Below are 15,337 nucleotides of genomic sequence, written 5' to 3'. Positions count from 1 at the left end.
AAAGAATTACTTATAAAGCAAAATAAGTCACTGTGCATATAAAACTTTGAAAACTATTCTTCATTACAACCAATTTACTGAAAGTTCAATAACATTAGATAATATACTAAGATCTTTATGGTTTAACTCATTTAATCCTCACAACCAACAAGAGACTGTTAAGACTATTATCCCCATTTGACAGGCTAAAAGAAAAAAGGAAAAGAAAACCAAACCAACCAAACCAAAACCACCTTGGACATGAAGACTTAAGAGTAATTTGCCAAACATCACAACAGGTAGGAAGGCTAAGCCATGAATCAAATCCAAGCAATGTGGCTGCACACCTCCTGCTTTATAGTAAAAAAAAAAAAAAAAAGTGTGTCAAGAGAATTAATCTGCATGCTGTGATATAATGCATTTTTAATTTCAGAACATGAAAATTATTACTCCACTTTTTATAAGCTTCACTAAACTTACTTTCTCTGTACCTTAGTGACTCCACATGTAAATTCTAAATGAAACGAAAATCCTCACAGAACTGTAAAATAATATTTAAAAATCAACTAGCATAATGCCAAACACACAAAAGGCATTTGGCAAATACTAGTTCTACCCTTCTTCTCGTTTAATATACTTTACTTCATAAACTCAAAAACAGAAATTATGTAGTGCTTCAGTCTAATAAGTAGTCACTAAAGAATTTTTTTAAATATGTGAAGTAAAACAGGAGGTCAATTTGCTTCATTGCTGTTTGGATGTGTCTTGGGGTAAGAGATTACATTAGCAAAACACTTTTTAAAGTTCATAAATGTATTATAATTTTTAACAAAACAAATCAACCTACAATCATCTCAAAAAGACAACCTTTTTCATAACACTGTGGAAAAATGTTGCCTGTCATTCCAGCAAGCAATGAAGGTTGCCCACCATCAAGCTACCAACAAACACCACCAACCACATTCACTGTACCCTGAGAGGAACTCAGGATGGTGAAAGAGGGGATACAGGCCCTGGGTAGTTAAGAAGCACATATGAAGAATAATTTCAACAAGCCCAGACTTTACTATCTTCTGCAAAAAGGGCCTCCCAGGTGGCACAGTGGTAAAGAATCCACCTGCCAATGCAGGAGACACAGGAGGGACTGGTTCAATCCCTGGGTCAGGAAGATCCCCTGGAGGAGGAAATAGCAACCCACTCCAGTATTCTTGCCTGGAAAATCCCATGGAGAGAAGAGCCTGGCAGATTACAGTCCATGCAATCACAAAGAACCGGCCATAAGTGAGCAACTGAGCACATGTGCACACATAGCTGCTGCTGCTGCTGCTAAGTCGCTTCAGTCATGTCCAACTCTGTGTGACCCCATAGACGGCAGCCCACCAGGCTCCCCCGTCCCTGGGATTCTCCAGGCAAGAACACTGGAGTGGGTTGCCATTTCCTTCTCCAGTGCATGAAAGTGAAAAGTGAAAGTGAAGTCGCTCAGTCGTAGAAAAGAATTAAAATCATTAACTTAACTTCAGACGTCTGTTTTTTGTGATTAACAGTATTCTTTTCATGTTCTACTATTCCCCTGGCCTTCCCCCAGAAAAAAACTCCTACGAATCCTGGCTTCTGCCTAACCTCTTCAGAACAGTTCCTCAGACCTACCTGAGAGGTTGTCTCCTGGGCTACAGTCCTCACTAAGGTCCCCAAATAAAACATAACTTGCAACTTTTAGGTTATGTGTTTTTCTTCCGTTGACAGCATCAAAATTTATGTAACAAAATTCATTCACAGAAAGTGAATTCAAATAAGCACAAAGTCAACTCTATGAGCTTTTACATTTATTTACTTGCAGGGCTTTTCTAAGTAGGCACTAAATGAGCAACCTCTTGACTAGCAACACTCTGCTCTAGGGTCATGAAGCATATTCTATGTTTCCCATTACAAGGCACTCAGGAGAGCTCCCAATGCATTCAGTCACCTTTGACCACATTTTTAAGAGCAAAAATGTCACATGAACAAGTCAAGTCAAACAAAGTACAGATATATACTTAGAAATAGCTTATATTTAGTAATTTAGCCTATATGAGTATATTTAGTATATATAGAAGTTAGTGTTACTAAATAAATAATTGGAGAAGGCAATGGCACCCCACTCCAGTACTCTTACCTGGAAAATCCCATGGACCGAGGAGCCTGGAAGGCTGCAGTCCATGGGGTTGCTAAGAGTCAGACATGACTGAGCAACTTCACTTTCACTTTTCCTTTCATGCACTGGAGAAGGAAATGGCAACCCACTCCAGTGTTCTTGCCTGCAGAATCCCAGGGATGGGGTAGCCTGGTGGGCTGCCATCTATGGGGCTGCACAGAGTCAGACACGACTGAAGCAACTTAGCAGTAGCAGTAGCAAACAAATAATAGTGAAGGTGTCTAAACTTTAAAAAAAAAGGGGAAAACCATTTTCCATATCTACTATTAATACTGCAAATGGAGACGAACTGTACTAAAAAGAAAACCCTGTATGACAAACAGCTCTGCCCTAATTCCTCACAGGAAACACCCCTACCACATCGAATATGCTCCCCAGAATGACCAACTCTCTTCTTCAACCTATCAAAACACATTCACATAACTACAATAAAAACAGTTACTACAGACATTTTTACATATGATCTCAGAAATAAAGTTTTGGAACTTACACAACACACCAATTAATTTCAACCGCCCTACTAACACCTTCAGTTTCATTTTTACAAAATTATAGTATACGGTGAACAGTTGCTCTGTGTCAACAGTAAAACCCAATAATTCAGTCAACAGTCTCTGTCCACTGTGGCACAGAACTTCCAACTCACTTTAAATGTAACACTGTAATTTTTTATATATCTTTGGTGTCTCTACAGATTAACCTATAATGTGATAAAACAAATTTATTTTTAAGGCAGGACAAGAAAAATTTTAGCATAAACATTTTTCTGCTGTTTTGAGTCACCACTCCTTCCCTTCTCCTGTGCATTGTGCATTCACTATTGACTAGACTGGATCCCCTTAGAAGACAAAGGAATGCCTGCTCACCCCCAAGATGCAGCTTCCATCTCGTGCCAGCAAGGTAACTCCTCAGGAGGTAACACTGCTTTCTCGGTCCTGTAAGGAGTCACAGTGACCCCACTACCTACCTTGTTGGACTATGTAAAGCATCAATATGTTGTTTAGTTACTAAGTCATGTCCAACTCTTTCAAGATCCCATGGACTGTTGCCTGCCAGGCTCCTCTGTCCGTGCGATTTTCCAGACAAGAATACCAGAGTGGGTTGCCATTTCCTCCTCCTCCAGGGGATCTTCCCAACCCAGTTACTTTGATGTATAACTTTTTGTCTCAAAAACTTACACATTTGTGCTTTTACTTTTAACAGCAATCAGAACTTTCTGAAAGACTGTCTCCAGCGTTACAATCCTCAGATTGGCTCCAAGAAGAATCTCCACTCCTTTCTCAGATGGACTATTGTTTAATTTTTTTGACATCTGACTGCCTTTCCTCTAAATTCACACAAGGGTTCAAACTAAGTAATACAATTATCAAATTAGACAATGCCATTTGTAGAAATGTTTCCCTAATCATGCTGTTATGCTGTTCAATGGTTCTATTTTACATTCTATATCAACTTCCTAAACAGCAGAAAAAGAGGGGAAGAGTGGAATGGGACCCACATATACACAGTAATGAACCAGGCTCTGTGTCTCATCCATACATCACCTCAAAAGTTATCCTCCTACCTTGTCCTATTTATGGGCCTCCTGGGGAAAAAAAAAAAATGGGCAATAGCACATGAAAATTAAAGTTATCTTTAACCCAGTGACCAGAGTGATGAAAAGCTGTACAGGAAAACCCAATTTTTTAGTCTGAAGGATATATCTGTAGCTAGTATTATACATGTACATTAAGTATTTTTAATGATGAGAAAACTGTAAGCATTATGATTAGCTAGCTGGAGGTCTAGCCTTCCTGTGTATAAACTACTGTTTCTTTAACTAGAATCGGCATGCCTCCTACACATATTCCTTCATTCTATCTTAAGCTGACAAAACACTGAGATCATAACTGGAAAGTCTGCTTTTGAGAAGCTAGAGATCTCACTGAAAGTCTTCTAAACATACGAAGATAACAATTATGGATGTGCTGTAAAATGTTGTTTAGTGAACTCTACCCAGTACCAGGGCTTGGTGGGTTAGTCAAAAGCATGGTCTTTTCTTTGTTTTCTCTAGCACAGAAACTGAATTACAGGGAAGAACTGTAAGACTGCAGGGCAGGGGGGACTGCAGGGGTAAGGGGGAACTATTTTTTTGTTGTTGTTGTTTTTTTTAATTTCTAAAGAGCTAATATATTTTGTTTACTGCCATATACTGACTACATTTAGTACCAGAGGGCAAAAGCTGGAAAGAAGAGTTAGTAGTTCCAAGGAGACAAACTTTAGCTCAATTTAAAATTTTTTAGTTAGTACCTTTTAATTTTTAGAATACTAGCTTTTCTGTGGGGCAACAAATCCTTTCAGGCAGATTTTGAATGACTATCTAGCAAGACTTGTATAACTAAGATGACCATACAGCTGTTTTCCCCAGGACACTTTATGCCTGTTGCACCAGGGCCCCACTCATTTCAGACTTTTCTTCATCTCTTTCATTCTCAAAAGAAATAGCAGGGTCAGTCAACCAACATCTAATGGGATTCTTATCCTTCATACAAAAGTAGGAGATGATAAGGGTTTCTTCTAGCCCTAACGTAACAAGACTGTAGGAAAAAAACTCCGGTAATCTGTCAGTCAGTGTTGCCTTACCCAACACCTGATTTAGAGAAGCAAACAGATAAGGGCTACAATAAAATCAATCTGTAGCTGTAGCCTACTGAGTTTAGTCACCCAAGAAGAAGGTAAGCTCCTGTATCTATACTGCTAGGGGTAAGGTAATAGCCGGTGCTAGGAAATTTCTACAAACAACCCAAGTGTTAGAACCAGTAGCTCAGAGGACAGTCACACAAAACACTGATGCTTAGCAAATGGAACTAGATTTTCATACCAATAAAAGTGAATCTCAGCAGTCTTCCTCATGCACACATATACCATTAAACAAATTAACAGAATCTTAAGTTTATTTCCCCACCAAATTTTTTCCACTAAACTTCTGCAGTGTCTGCATACCTTTCCGTTAATGAGAGAGAACTTATAATAAAGCAGTGATCAGGAAATGATACAAATGATTAGAAAAGAGTACATAAGCAACAAGTAAATATTAATGGGAAAATATGCCTAATTTTTAGCTTCTTCTTTTGAAAAAACAAAAGTTTGGTTGCAGTTTTATATTTCATAATATAATACAGGCATATTTCTGCTGGTCAAAACCTTTCTTGCTCATACGAGAGAATACCATTATTTCATGGTGCTCCACAAATAACACCATGGGCTTCAGAGTCTCCATGACCTGAAGGAGTCTGTGAAACAAATGTTTAAAGCCAAGGATCAACAGACATTTTATCAAGACACAATTGTCTTTTAAATAAACAGGGCTTTTACTTTATTTGTAAACTGCTACTGTCTGCTCATGATATGTCAACTGAAAGAAAGGTATAAAAAATTATGTACAGTATAACTGAATTTTTTAAATAAGAAGAAACAATATCACAAGTCAACTGTATATCAACAAAATATTTTTAAAAGCTATTTCCTACAAACTTTCCCTCCCCCTAAAGAAGAGAAAAAGATTATCTGTGTAATATATATAGGCAATCAAGATTTCTGGAAAGATACAGAAGAAACTACAAAGAGCTGCAGGCAGGGAAGAAATTTCATCATCCTCTACTATTTGACTTTTCACCCTAAACATAAATTAATTAGAATTTTTAAATGTTTAGTAAGTAAAACCAAAATGCAAAAATCCTCTAATTTCTGGTTTGGCGTGTCTCAGAAGCAACAACGTTAAGGTAAACACGATATCCTAGGATAAAAAAGGTTTTTCCACATAAAATACCATCATAATATTATAACAGTTCTCCTTTTGGTTTATGTATGTACAATCTTCTGCTGAAAATGACACAATCTGAAACTGTAACCACAGAAAAAATATATCTGAAGAACAAATGAGCAACTGTACCTGTTCTTTGAAAAGAAAAGAGGGAGAGGCATAATCAACAGCAACAGAGTGACTAAAGAAAACAAGGCTAATTTTATACCGCCACACTGGGCAGTTCTGGGCTGCCGACCTAAGTATCCACTCATTAAATTCACTTCTCAAAATTAAGCCTAATCACATACTACAAAGGGGTTCTACATTAGTCGCTCAGTTGTGTCCAACTCTGTGACCCTACAGACTATAGCCTGCCAGGCTCCTCTGTCCTTCGGATTTCTTTTCAGGCAAGAATACTGGACTAGATTGCCATTTTCCTCCTCCAGGGGATCTTCCCGACCCAGGGATCGAACCAGCATCTCCTGTGTCTCCTCAATTGCAGGCAGATTCTTGACCTGCTGAGCCATCAGCGAAGGCCAAATAGGGGCTCTAGGCTCTGTTAAATAACACACATACTGCACTGCCTAGTTGACTTTTACACACTGTTCAGATCTTAGCTTAAAATCGAGTTCACAAGAAAATCTTTCCTACCTCTCAAAAGTAGATGAGGACTCTAACACAATCTTTTAAGCCAGCTTTTTCACTCTCCTCTTTTACCTTCATCAAGAGGTTCTTTAGTCCTCTTCACTTTTTGCCATTAGGGTGATGTCATCTGTATATCTGAAGTTACTGATATATCTCCCGGCAATCTTGATTCCAGCTTGTGATTCAAAAAACTAAGACTATGGGATCCGGTCCTATCACTTCATGGCAAATAGATGGGGAAAAACTGGAAACAGTGACAGACTTCATTTTCTTGGGCTCCAAAATCACTGCAGATGGTGACTGCAGCCATGAAACTGAAAGACATTTGCTTCTTGGAAGAAAAGCTATGATAAAAGTAGGCAGCATATTAAAGAACAGAGACATCACTTTGCCGACAAAGGTCAGTATAGTCAAAGCTGTGGTTTTTCCAGTAGTCATGTATGGATGCAAGAGGTGGACCATAAAGAAGGCTGAGCACCAAAGAGTTGATACTTTTGAATTGTGCTGGAGAAGACTCTTGAGAATCCCTTGGACTGCAAGATCAAACCAGTCAATCTTAAAGGAAATCAGTCCCAAATGTTCATTGGAAGGACTGATGCTGAAGCTGAAACTCCAAAGCTTTGGCCTCCTTTTGGCCATGTGAAGAGCCAACTCATTGGAAAAGACCCTGATGCTGGGAAATACTGAAGGCAGGAGGAGAAGGGGATGACAGAGGATGAGATGGCTGCATGGCATCACTGACTCAATGGACATGAGTTTGAACAAACTCTGGAGACGGTGAAGGACAAGGAAGTCTGGCATGCTGCAGACCATGAGGTCACAGAGCTGGACATGACTTCCAACTGAACAACAACAAAACAACACAATCTTAAAGCACCCTGTTCTTCTCAGCTCTTATCACAATAGAAAGTATTTGTGTAATCATTCACTTATAGTCTGTTTTCCCAGATAAAGTAAGAGCTCTACAAAACTGGATGTTATGTCTGTCTTGCTGAACACTATGAAACTAAGCTCCAAAGTATTTGGAATCAGCCTTGGTTAAAATGAAAAGAATGTAAGTCACTCGGCACAACAGTATAAAATGCAAAGACTGGAGAAATAACCTTGCTATAACCCAAGTACTCTGAAGTCTCTGAGAGAGTGAAGTCACTCAGTCATGTCCAACTCTGCGACCCCATAGACTGTAGCCTGCCAGGCTCCTCTTTCCATAGGATTTTCCAGGCAAGAATACTGGAGTGGGTTGTAATTTCCTTCTCCAGAGGATTTTCTTGACCCAGGAATTGAACCCAGGTCTCCCACACTGCAGGCAGACTCTTTACCATCTGAGCCACCAGGGAAGCTGAAATCCAGGCTGCAATCGTAGGCTCAGGAACTGATCCTGAAGTCTCTAATAGCTAGTTACTGCATTAAGAAGTTAAAGGAGAAAGAGTATATTTACATCCCAAAGACCTCCAAGGAACAAAGAAACCAAACAGATGGGATAAAGATCTTATATAAATTTCTATTTTTAAAAGAATTTAGGCTCCCATTAAATTCCTTTTTATATGCTAAAACTGAAACCTAAATATGCTAGATTCTAAGATTATTCTCTTTGAATACAAAATGCTCTATATACTACACTCATTATTCGTGTTCGTAATCCTTTAATTAATGGGTCTGTAGCCTGCCAGGCTCTTCAGTCCAAGGATTCTCCAGGCAAGAATATTGGAGACAGCAGTCATTCCCTTCTCCAGGGAATCTTCGTAACCCAGGGATAAATCCCTGGTTTCCAGCATTGCAGGCAGATTCTTCACCATCTGAGCCACCAGGAAAGTTCAAATGACAAGTACCTGACTTTATTCTTAAATGTTTATGTCAACAGAAAAATAGTTTTCTCAAAATTCTATTTGGCTTTCTCAGACCTTACCTAAGAAAACACGTATTTACAAATCTGCCCTATAATTATGCCTCTTTAGCAGCAGATAGATATGATCTTAACACAGATTATCAACAGATTATCATAGACCAAGGGGGAAAAAGAGAGAAAAGACAAAAAGAAAAGAGAAAAAAATCTGTGTACCAACTGGACTGGTAGCTTCTCATACTTTGTTACATCTAAAGTTGTCTGTCTACATAGCACTGCTGCCTCTCAGCCTTCATGTACCTTCTCAGTCTCCCCATAATCTCTCAATCTAGCTCACATTAACTCAGCATGAAAAGACCACAAATGTCTATATATTTCATCACAGGAAGATGGTAGTTTCAGGCCTGCCTGCCATGGTTTTGTACCAAAATACGTGTTATATAACACAAAATATGTTTAAGTTGACTTTAAAAAAAAACACCTCATTTTTCAAACCTGGTCGCTAACTTGGGTTTTTGTCTCTCTACAATTCAAGCAGCATTTTGAGGTATACTTATTAATGACTATGCTGTGGTCTTAAGCAATTAGGTTATCTATGGCAGATATGGGACTGTCCCCCTAAAATCCTGTCCATCACTCTTTCATTACAGATACCTTACAATACCTTGGGTGAGGCTGAAGCCACCATATTCCAAGACTATACCCGGAGACTCTACATCAGTCAGGGTACATCAACTCCTTGGGCACAGCAACTGTTTCCCAACCAACCTCGCCCTCCTCCTGGGCAGGGTGCCTGGGTCAAAGGTGGGCAATAAAATAAGCAAAGATTATCCACTTAGAGAACACAGAAAACTGCTGTGGAAATAATAATATAGAGCAATTTCAGGCTTTACGATTCCCTTAAGTAGTTTGAGGACCATAATTTAGAAACTCCAATGGAGAAAGTACTGCTACACATATTTTATAAGCAGAAGAAATTTTTAATGATGATGTTTAAACTTATAAATCTATTCAAATTCGGAGCTTTCAAAATAGCTCCACGCTTTGATTTTTACAAGCTAACATATCAGTATTTGTAAAGAAATGAATGTGGCCTGTCATTCCAGTTCTACAAGGATCAAACCATTAGCTACTGTGGTGGCCCAAGGGCGGTGTACTCTGAGGGTAATTCAGGATGGTGAAAGATGAGGAACTTTCTGTGCTTTGGATGTATAGCCCTCAGACAGTGAAGATACACATCTAAGAAAACATTTCAAATGATCTCAGAATCTTATGTCTTCCTATCCACAGAAAAGTACTAAAATCACTCACTTCAGATGTCTGATTTTGTGATGAGTTCAGTTCAGTTCAGTTCAGTCCAGTCCAGTTCAGTCGCTCAGTCGTGCCTGACTCTTTGCGACCCCATGAATCACAGCACACCAGGCCTCCCTGTCCCTCACCAACTCCCAGAGTTCACTCAGACTCACGTCCATTGAGTCAGTGATGCCATCCAGCCATCTCATCCTCTGTTGTCCCCTTCTCCTCCTGCCCCCAATCCCTCCCAGCATCAGTCTTTTCCAATGAGTCAACTCTTCAGTAATCTTTTTATGCTTCACTATAGCGTCTTTTAATTTCATGGCTGCAGTCACCATCTACAGTGATTTGGGGAAACAACAGAATGGGAAAGACTAGAGATCTCTTTAAGAAAATTAGAGATACCAAAGAACATTTCACGCAAAGATGGGCTCGATAAAGGACAGAAATGGTCTGGACCTAACAGAAGCAAAAGATATTAAGAAGAGGTGGCAAGAATACTCAGAAGAACTGTACAAAAAAGATCTTCACGACCCAGATAATCATGATGATGTGATCACTAATCTAGAGCCAGACATCTTGGAATGTGAAGTCAAGTGGGCCTTAGAAAGCATCACTAAAAACAAAGTTAGTGGAGGTGATGGAATTCCAGTTGAGCTGTTTCAAATCCTGAAAGATGATGCTGTGAAAGTGCTGCACTCAATATGCCAGCAAATTTGGAAAACTCAGCAGTGGCCACAGGACGGGAAAAAGTCAGTTTTCATTCCAATTCCAAAGAAAGGCAATGCCAAAGAAAGGCAATGCCAAAGAATGCTCAAACTACCGCACAATTGCACTCATCTCACATGCTAGTAAAGTAATGCTCAAAATTCTCCAAGCCAGGCTTCAGCAATTCGTGAACCGTGAACTCCCTGATGTCCAAGCTGGTTTTAGAAAAGGCAGAGGAACCAGAGATCAAATTGCCAACATCCGCTGGATCATGGAAAAAGCAAGAGAGTTCCAGAAAAACATCTATTTCTGCTTTATTGACTATGCCAAAGCCTTTGACTGTGTGGATCACAATAAACTGTGGAAAATTCTGAGAGAGATGGGAATACCAGACCACCTAACCTGCCTCTTGAGAAATCTGTATGCAGGTCAGGAAGCAACAGTTAGAACTGGACATGGAACAACAGACTGGTTCCAAATAGGAAAAGGAGTACATCAAGGCTGTATATTGTCACCCTGCTTATTTAACTTCTATGCAGAGTACATCATGAGAAACGCTGGACTGGAAGAAACACAAGCTGGAATCAAGATTGCCGGGAGAAATATCAATAACCTCAGATATGCAGATGATACCACCCTTATGGCAGAAAGTGAAGAGGAGCTAAAAAGCCTCTTGATGAAAGTGAAAGAGGAGAGTGAAAAAGTTGGCTTAAAGCTCAACATTCAGAAAACGAAGGTCATGGCATCCGGTCCCATCACTTCATGGCAAATAGATGGGGAAACAGTGGAAACAGTGTCAGACTATTTTTTTTGGCTCCAAAATCACTGCAGATGGTGACTGCAGCCATGAAATTAAAAGATGCTTACTCCTTGGAAGAAAAGTTATCTAGAATTCAGCAGTTCTTTAAAGATTTCTTTCCTTGCCATTAAAGTCAAACAAAATTGTATTTCATACTCTCCTTTTAAAAAAACAGTATGATCTCTTTCTTATTACATTATTCCTGTCTATAAGCACAAATGGAAAGACGTCCACCAAATGTAAACATAAGGTATTTCTGGCTAGTAAGATTTGGGTGCCTAACTTGCTTCTTTTTCTGTACTTATGCTGCCTGTATTTTTAAAAACAGTTATGTATCCCTTTTTATGAAAATTAAAAAATTATTATAAAAACATACTTTAGCCCAGTGATTGACTGGGAAAGTTTTAAGACTACACTTTAAGACTACATCCAAAGAAACTAATCAGAAACAAGATTAGCTTCATAAAGCTGTTCAACACAGTGTTATAATAATGGAAAACTGGAAACATCCTATTCATCCAAAATAGAATAAACACTGTTATCAACATAATAGAATACAGCCATTTAAGATGGTGCTTCGAAAGGGACTTCCCAGGTGGTGCAGTGTTAAAGAACCCGCCTGCCAACGCAGGAGACACAAGAGACCCAGGTTCAATCTCTGGGTCAGGAAGATCCCCTGATGGAGGAAATGGCAACCCGTGGCACTATTCTTGCCTGGAAAATCTCATGAGGCTACGAAGAATCAGACAGGACTGAGAGGCCAAAGGATACTTGATGAAACAGGAAACGTTCATGATACAGTGTTAAAGAATTAACAAGATTGTGTGTGTGTGTGTGTGTGTGTAAATCATATATTCTTCATCTTATTTGAAGTAAGATGAAATGTTAGCAGTTTCAAAATGACTGTTAACAGACAAATGGCTAGCATGGGTGCTTGCAAACGATTCTCTTGGGGTTTTTTTTTAAAAACTTTTCTGTATTTTTTCTAAGTTCTCTAGAACAGAGATCAAAGAAAGTATGAAACAATCTTTTTTTTGTTCTTAATGTAGGACAGCATGTGATAACTTAAAAAGGTTTCCATCTACACTTTAAAGGAACAAGTTTCTACAAGTCAGAAAACCAACATTTGTAAAACTTCTCAATAATACTATAAAGAAAATCACCACAGTCTCTGCATCCACTCAGTAACCTTTTATAACTACTACCCCATTACTGTATTTACAAGAAAAGAAAGTCATGTACATAAACCCAGATACTATGATGTTTGTTATTTTCCATCAACCAGTTAATGGTACTACACATAAAGCAGTATCAGCATGTATCCATTTGAATGTGATGATATTCTGTTCTTTTTCTTTAATTGGAGGCTAATTACTTTGCAGTATTGTAGTGGTTTTTGCCATACATTGACATGAATCATCCATGGGTTTACATGTGTTCCTCATCCTGAACCTTCCTCCCATCTCCCTCCCCATCCCATAAATGTGATGATATTCTAAAGAAACCCATTCTAGAGGTCAAACTGATTCATGAAGCTTTTTCTTTGTCTCTTTCCCACCTATAACAAGTGTATTCTCCAGGGTGCTCTCTGGCCTTAAATAGTTGTTAATCACATTATGTATTTGTCTACATAATCTGTGTGTGTCATGTCCAACTCTATATGACCCTATGGACTGTAGTCTACCAGGCTCCTCTGTCCATGGAATTCTCCAGGCAAGAACACTGGAGTGGGTTGCCATTATCTTCTCCCGGGGATCTTCCCAACCAAGGGATGGAACCCGGGTCTCCCGCACTGCAGGCAGATTCTTTACCATCTGAGCCACAGTAATACTATCCAGTCCTCAGAGCTTCAGTGAGGATGGCCCTAGCACTGTCAGCAGCACAACACCAATGTTCCAACTGCTTTACTCTATGGCCTAGCTGAAAAAAAAAAAAACTAAAACTCCACAAACTTTCCACCAACAACTCAGAAAATGCTCATCAAGCACCCAGCACACCAGCAGTAAACTACAGCGGCAACAATGGTTGTCAGTCACTGCTCTTCCACTGCAGGCCTACGTGGAAGTGCAGACGGTGCTTCCCCCATCCAAACTGAACTGCAGAAATCAGACATGTTCACATCATCTAACTGCTGGACGGCAGGAAAGTGCAAAAATGATGAGGACTTGTCACAAGCACGTAAGAACAGATGGTCAACTCTGAGATCATCTGAGTCTCAAAACGATGGTAGTGTGAGAGTATAATCAACCAAGTTAAAATCCATGAATTCGTACTAACTGAGATGAGTAAGTAAACTGTAGGCTACAAATGTTCTTCCTTACAGAATTCTACAGAATAAATGCAGAAGAAAGGACAGAATTCAGAAATCGCCATGTGACAACCATCACTGTAAATCTTTCAGATAATAATAACCAGGGAGTTCTAAAAATCAATGCATCAAAGTATAATTAAAGGTCCCTTGTAGGGTATACTATAAAATACTTCATATGAATCTTTCCAAAACATTAATCTAATCGGTAACAAAGAAGATTAAAGAATTGTTCCAGATTAAGGGAGACAAAAAGACACAATAACTAAGAACAATAGCTGATCAGGGACTAAGATCCTAATCTAAAAATAAGTTGCTGTGTTTGTTTTTTTTTTTTTTTCACAATAAAAGACATTAATAGAGAAGCTGGTAAAATACATTTATAGATTACAGTACCGCATTCATGTCACTGACTTTGGTAACTGCACATTGCCTTGTAAAAGAATGTGTGTGTTTTTTTTTTTTTTTAGAAAATATACACTGAAATATTTAGACATAAACAGGTAACATATCTGCCATTTACTTTCAAGTGTTTCAGAAAAATATAGCCTGTGTGTATATATACACATATATACAAACAAAATATCACAAGGCATATGTAATAAAATATCAACATTTGAGGAAATAATATGAATGGTATACAGGAATCCTTTCTACTAATTTCCAATACTTATAAAGTATAAAATTATTTTAAACTAAAGTTAAAAATCAAAATGCAACAGGACAAGAAAACAGAAAAAAATACATTGCATAAACAGATTAATTTAAAACTCTACAATCCCAGCTTCTAATTTCCACTCTATCACTAGAAACCTATATGATCATTAAAAACCTGAACACTGTATAGACTGGTCACTTTTCAAAATGATTTCTCCATATTTCATCAAAACCCTATTTTCCCTGAATGGCATTACAATACATCTCTCAAAAGCCTCTCAAACAAGAATGTTAATCCTCACCCCACTCTCCCTTATCTGGAAACAAGAAGACAAAGAAAATGTTCTTGGATACAGCCAATACAAGATCAAGCGTCTTTCCTGAAGCTCACAATTCCACACAGTCCTCCAGACTTCTTTCTCTAATCCTGTTCTTATATAATTCCACAGGGAGTTAAACTTACACGCCAGCCCCCTACACCTCCAATACCGTCCCCTCTACCTTAATTCCTACTACAACATAAGATGTATGCACGTTTACGTCAGTCATGTTCAACTCTTTGCGACCCCACAGACTGTAGCCCACCAAAATCCTCTGTCCGTGGAATTCTCCAGGCAAGAATACTGGAGAGGGTTGTCATTCCCTTCTCTAGGGTATCTTCATGACCCAGGGGTTGAATCCAGGTCTCCTGCATTGCAGGCAGATTCTTTCCTGTCTGAGCCACCAGCTAAACCAACTTAACACTTGAGCTGTGAAACAGGAAGTAATAATATTCAAAGTTGAGTGGTCTAGTAACTCCATCAGTTCTCTACTTCCCTGACCTCACAATCATCTAAAATGCTTCTACTAGAAAACACTAGATTTCTACATCTTAATTACTGGTCACAACCTCCTCATCTTTACCTTTTTCACTCCCTTACTTCCATTAAGTTTCTTCCTTGGGTCCTCCACTCATTGTCACCTGGTTTCGCTCTCTATCCTACACGAAGCAGCCTGGACTTTCAAGTGAAAAACTCGAATGACACTCACCCTCAATTTCCTAGCTCCCGTATCCTCTGCCACATCTACCCCACTGAGACTCAATTTGAGGGGAGTCTGTCTACTATCTCCTGGTAGAAGGAGGGAAGCAA

The 15,337-nt window shown here is 38.9% G+C and overlaps 1 protein-coding gene across 5 annotated transcripts in view; it reads right to left on the bottom strand.

The window, feature by feature from the left end:
• NDFIP2 (Nedd4 family interacting protein 2) overlaps nucleotides 1-15,337 on the bottom strand; it is a 75,759-nt gene that overhangs the window by 38,472 nt on the left and 21,950 nt on the right. The window contains exons 1-2 of one of the 5 annotated variants that reach the window (XM_069601865.1): nucleotides 2,661-2,724; nucleotides 220-332 (exon numbers count right to left, since the gene is read on the bottom strand). The exons of 1 other annotated variant lie outside the window; for it this stretch is intronic. In XM_069601865.1, coding sequence (XP_069457966.1) covers nucleotides 220-332; nucleotides 2,661-2,709 — 162 coding nt within the window. In that variant the 5' untranslated portion in view covers nucleotides 2,710-2,724. Of the gene's footprint in view, nucleotides 1-219; nucleotides 333-2,131; nucleotides 3,106-15,337 lie in introns of those variants that run through there. 3 more of the 5 variants (XM_069601866.1, XM_069601867.1, XM_069601868.1) reach the window with 3 other exon arrangements.

The sequence above is a fragment of the Ovis canadensis genome, chromosome 10, assembly GCF_042477335.2.
Source record: "Ovis canadensis isolate MfBH-ARS-UI-01 breed Bighorn chromosome 10, ARS-UI_OviCan_v2, whole genome shotgun sequence".
In the NCBI taxonomy this organism is placed as follows: Eukaryota; Metazoa; Chordata; class Mammalia; order Artiodactyla; family Bovidae; genus Ovis; species Ovis canadensis.
This window is presented reverse-complemented; position numbering and strand designations above follow the sequence as displayed.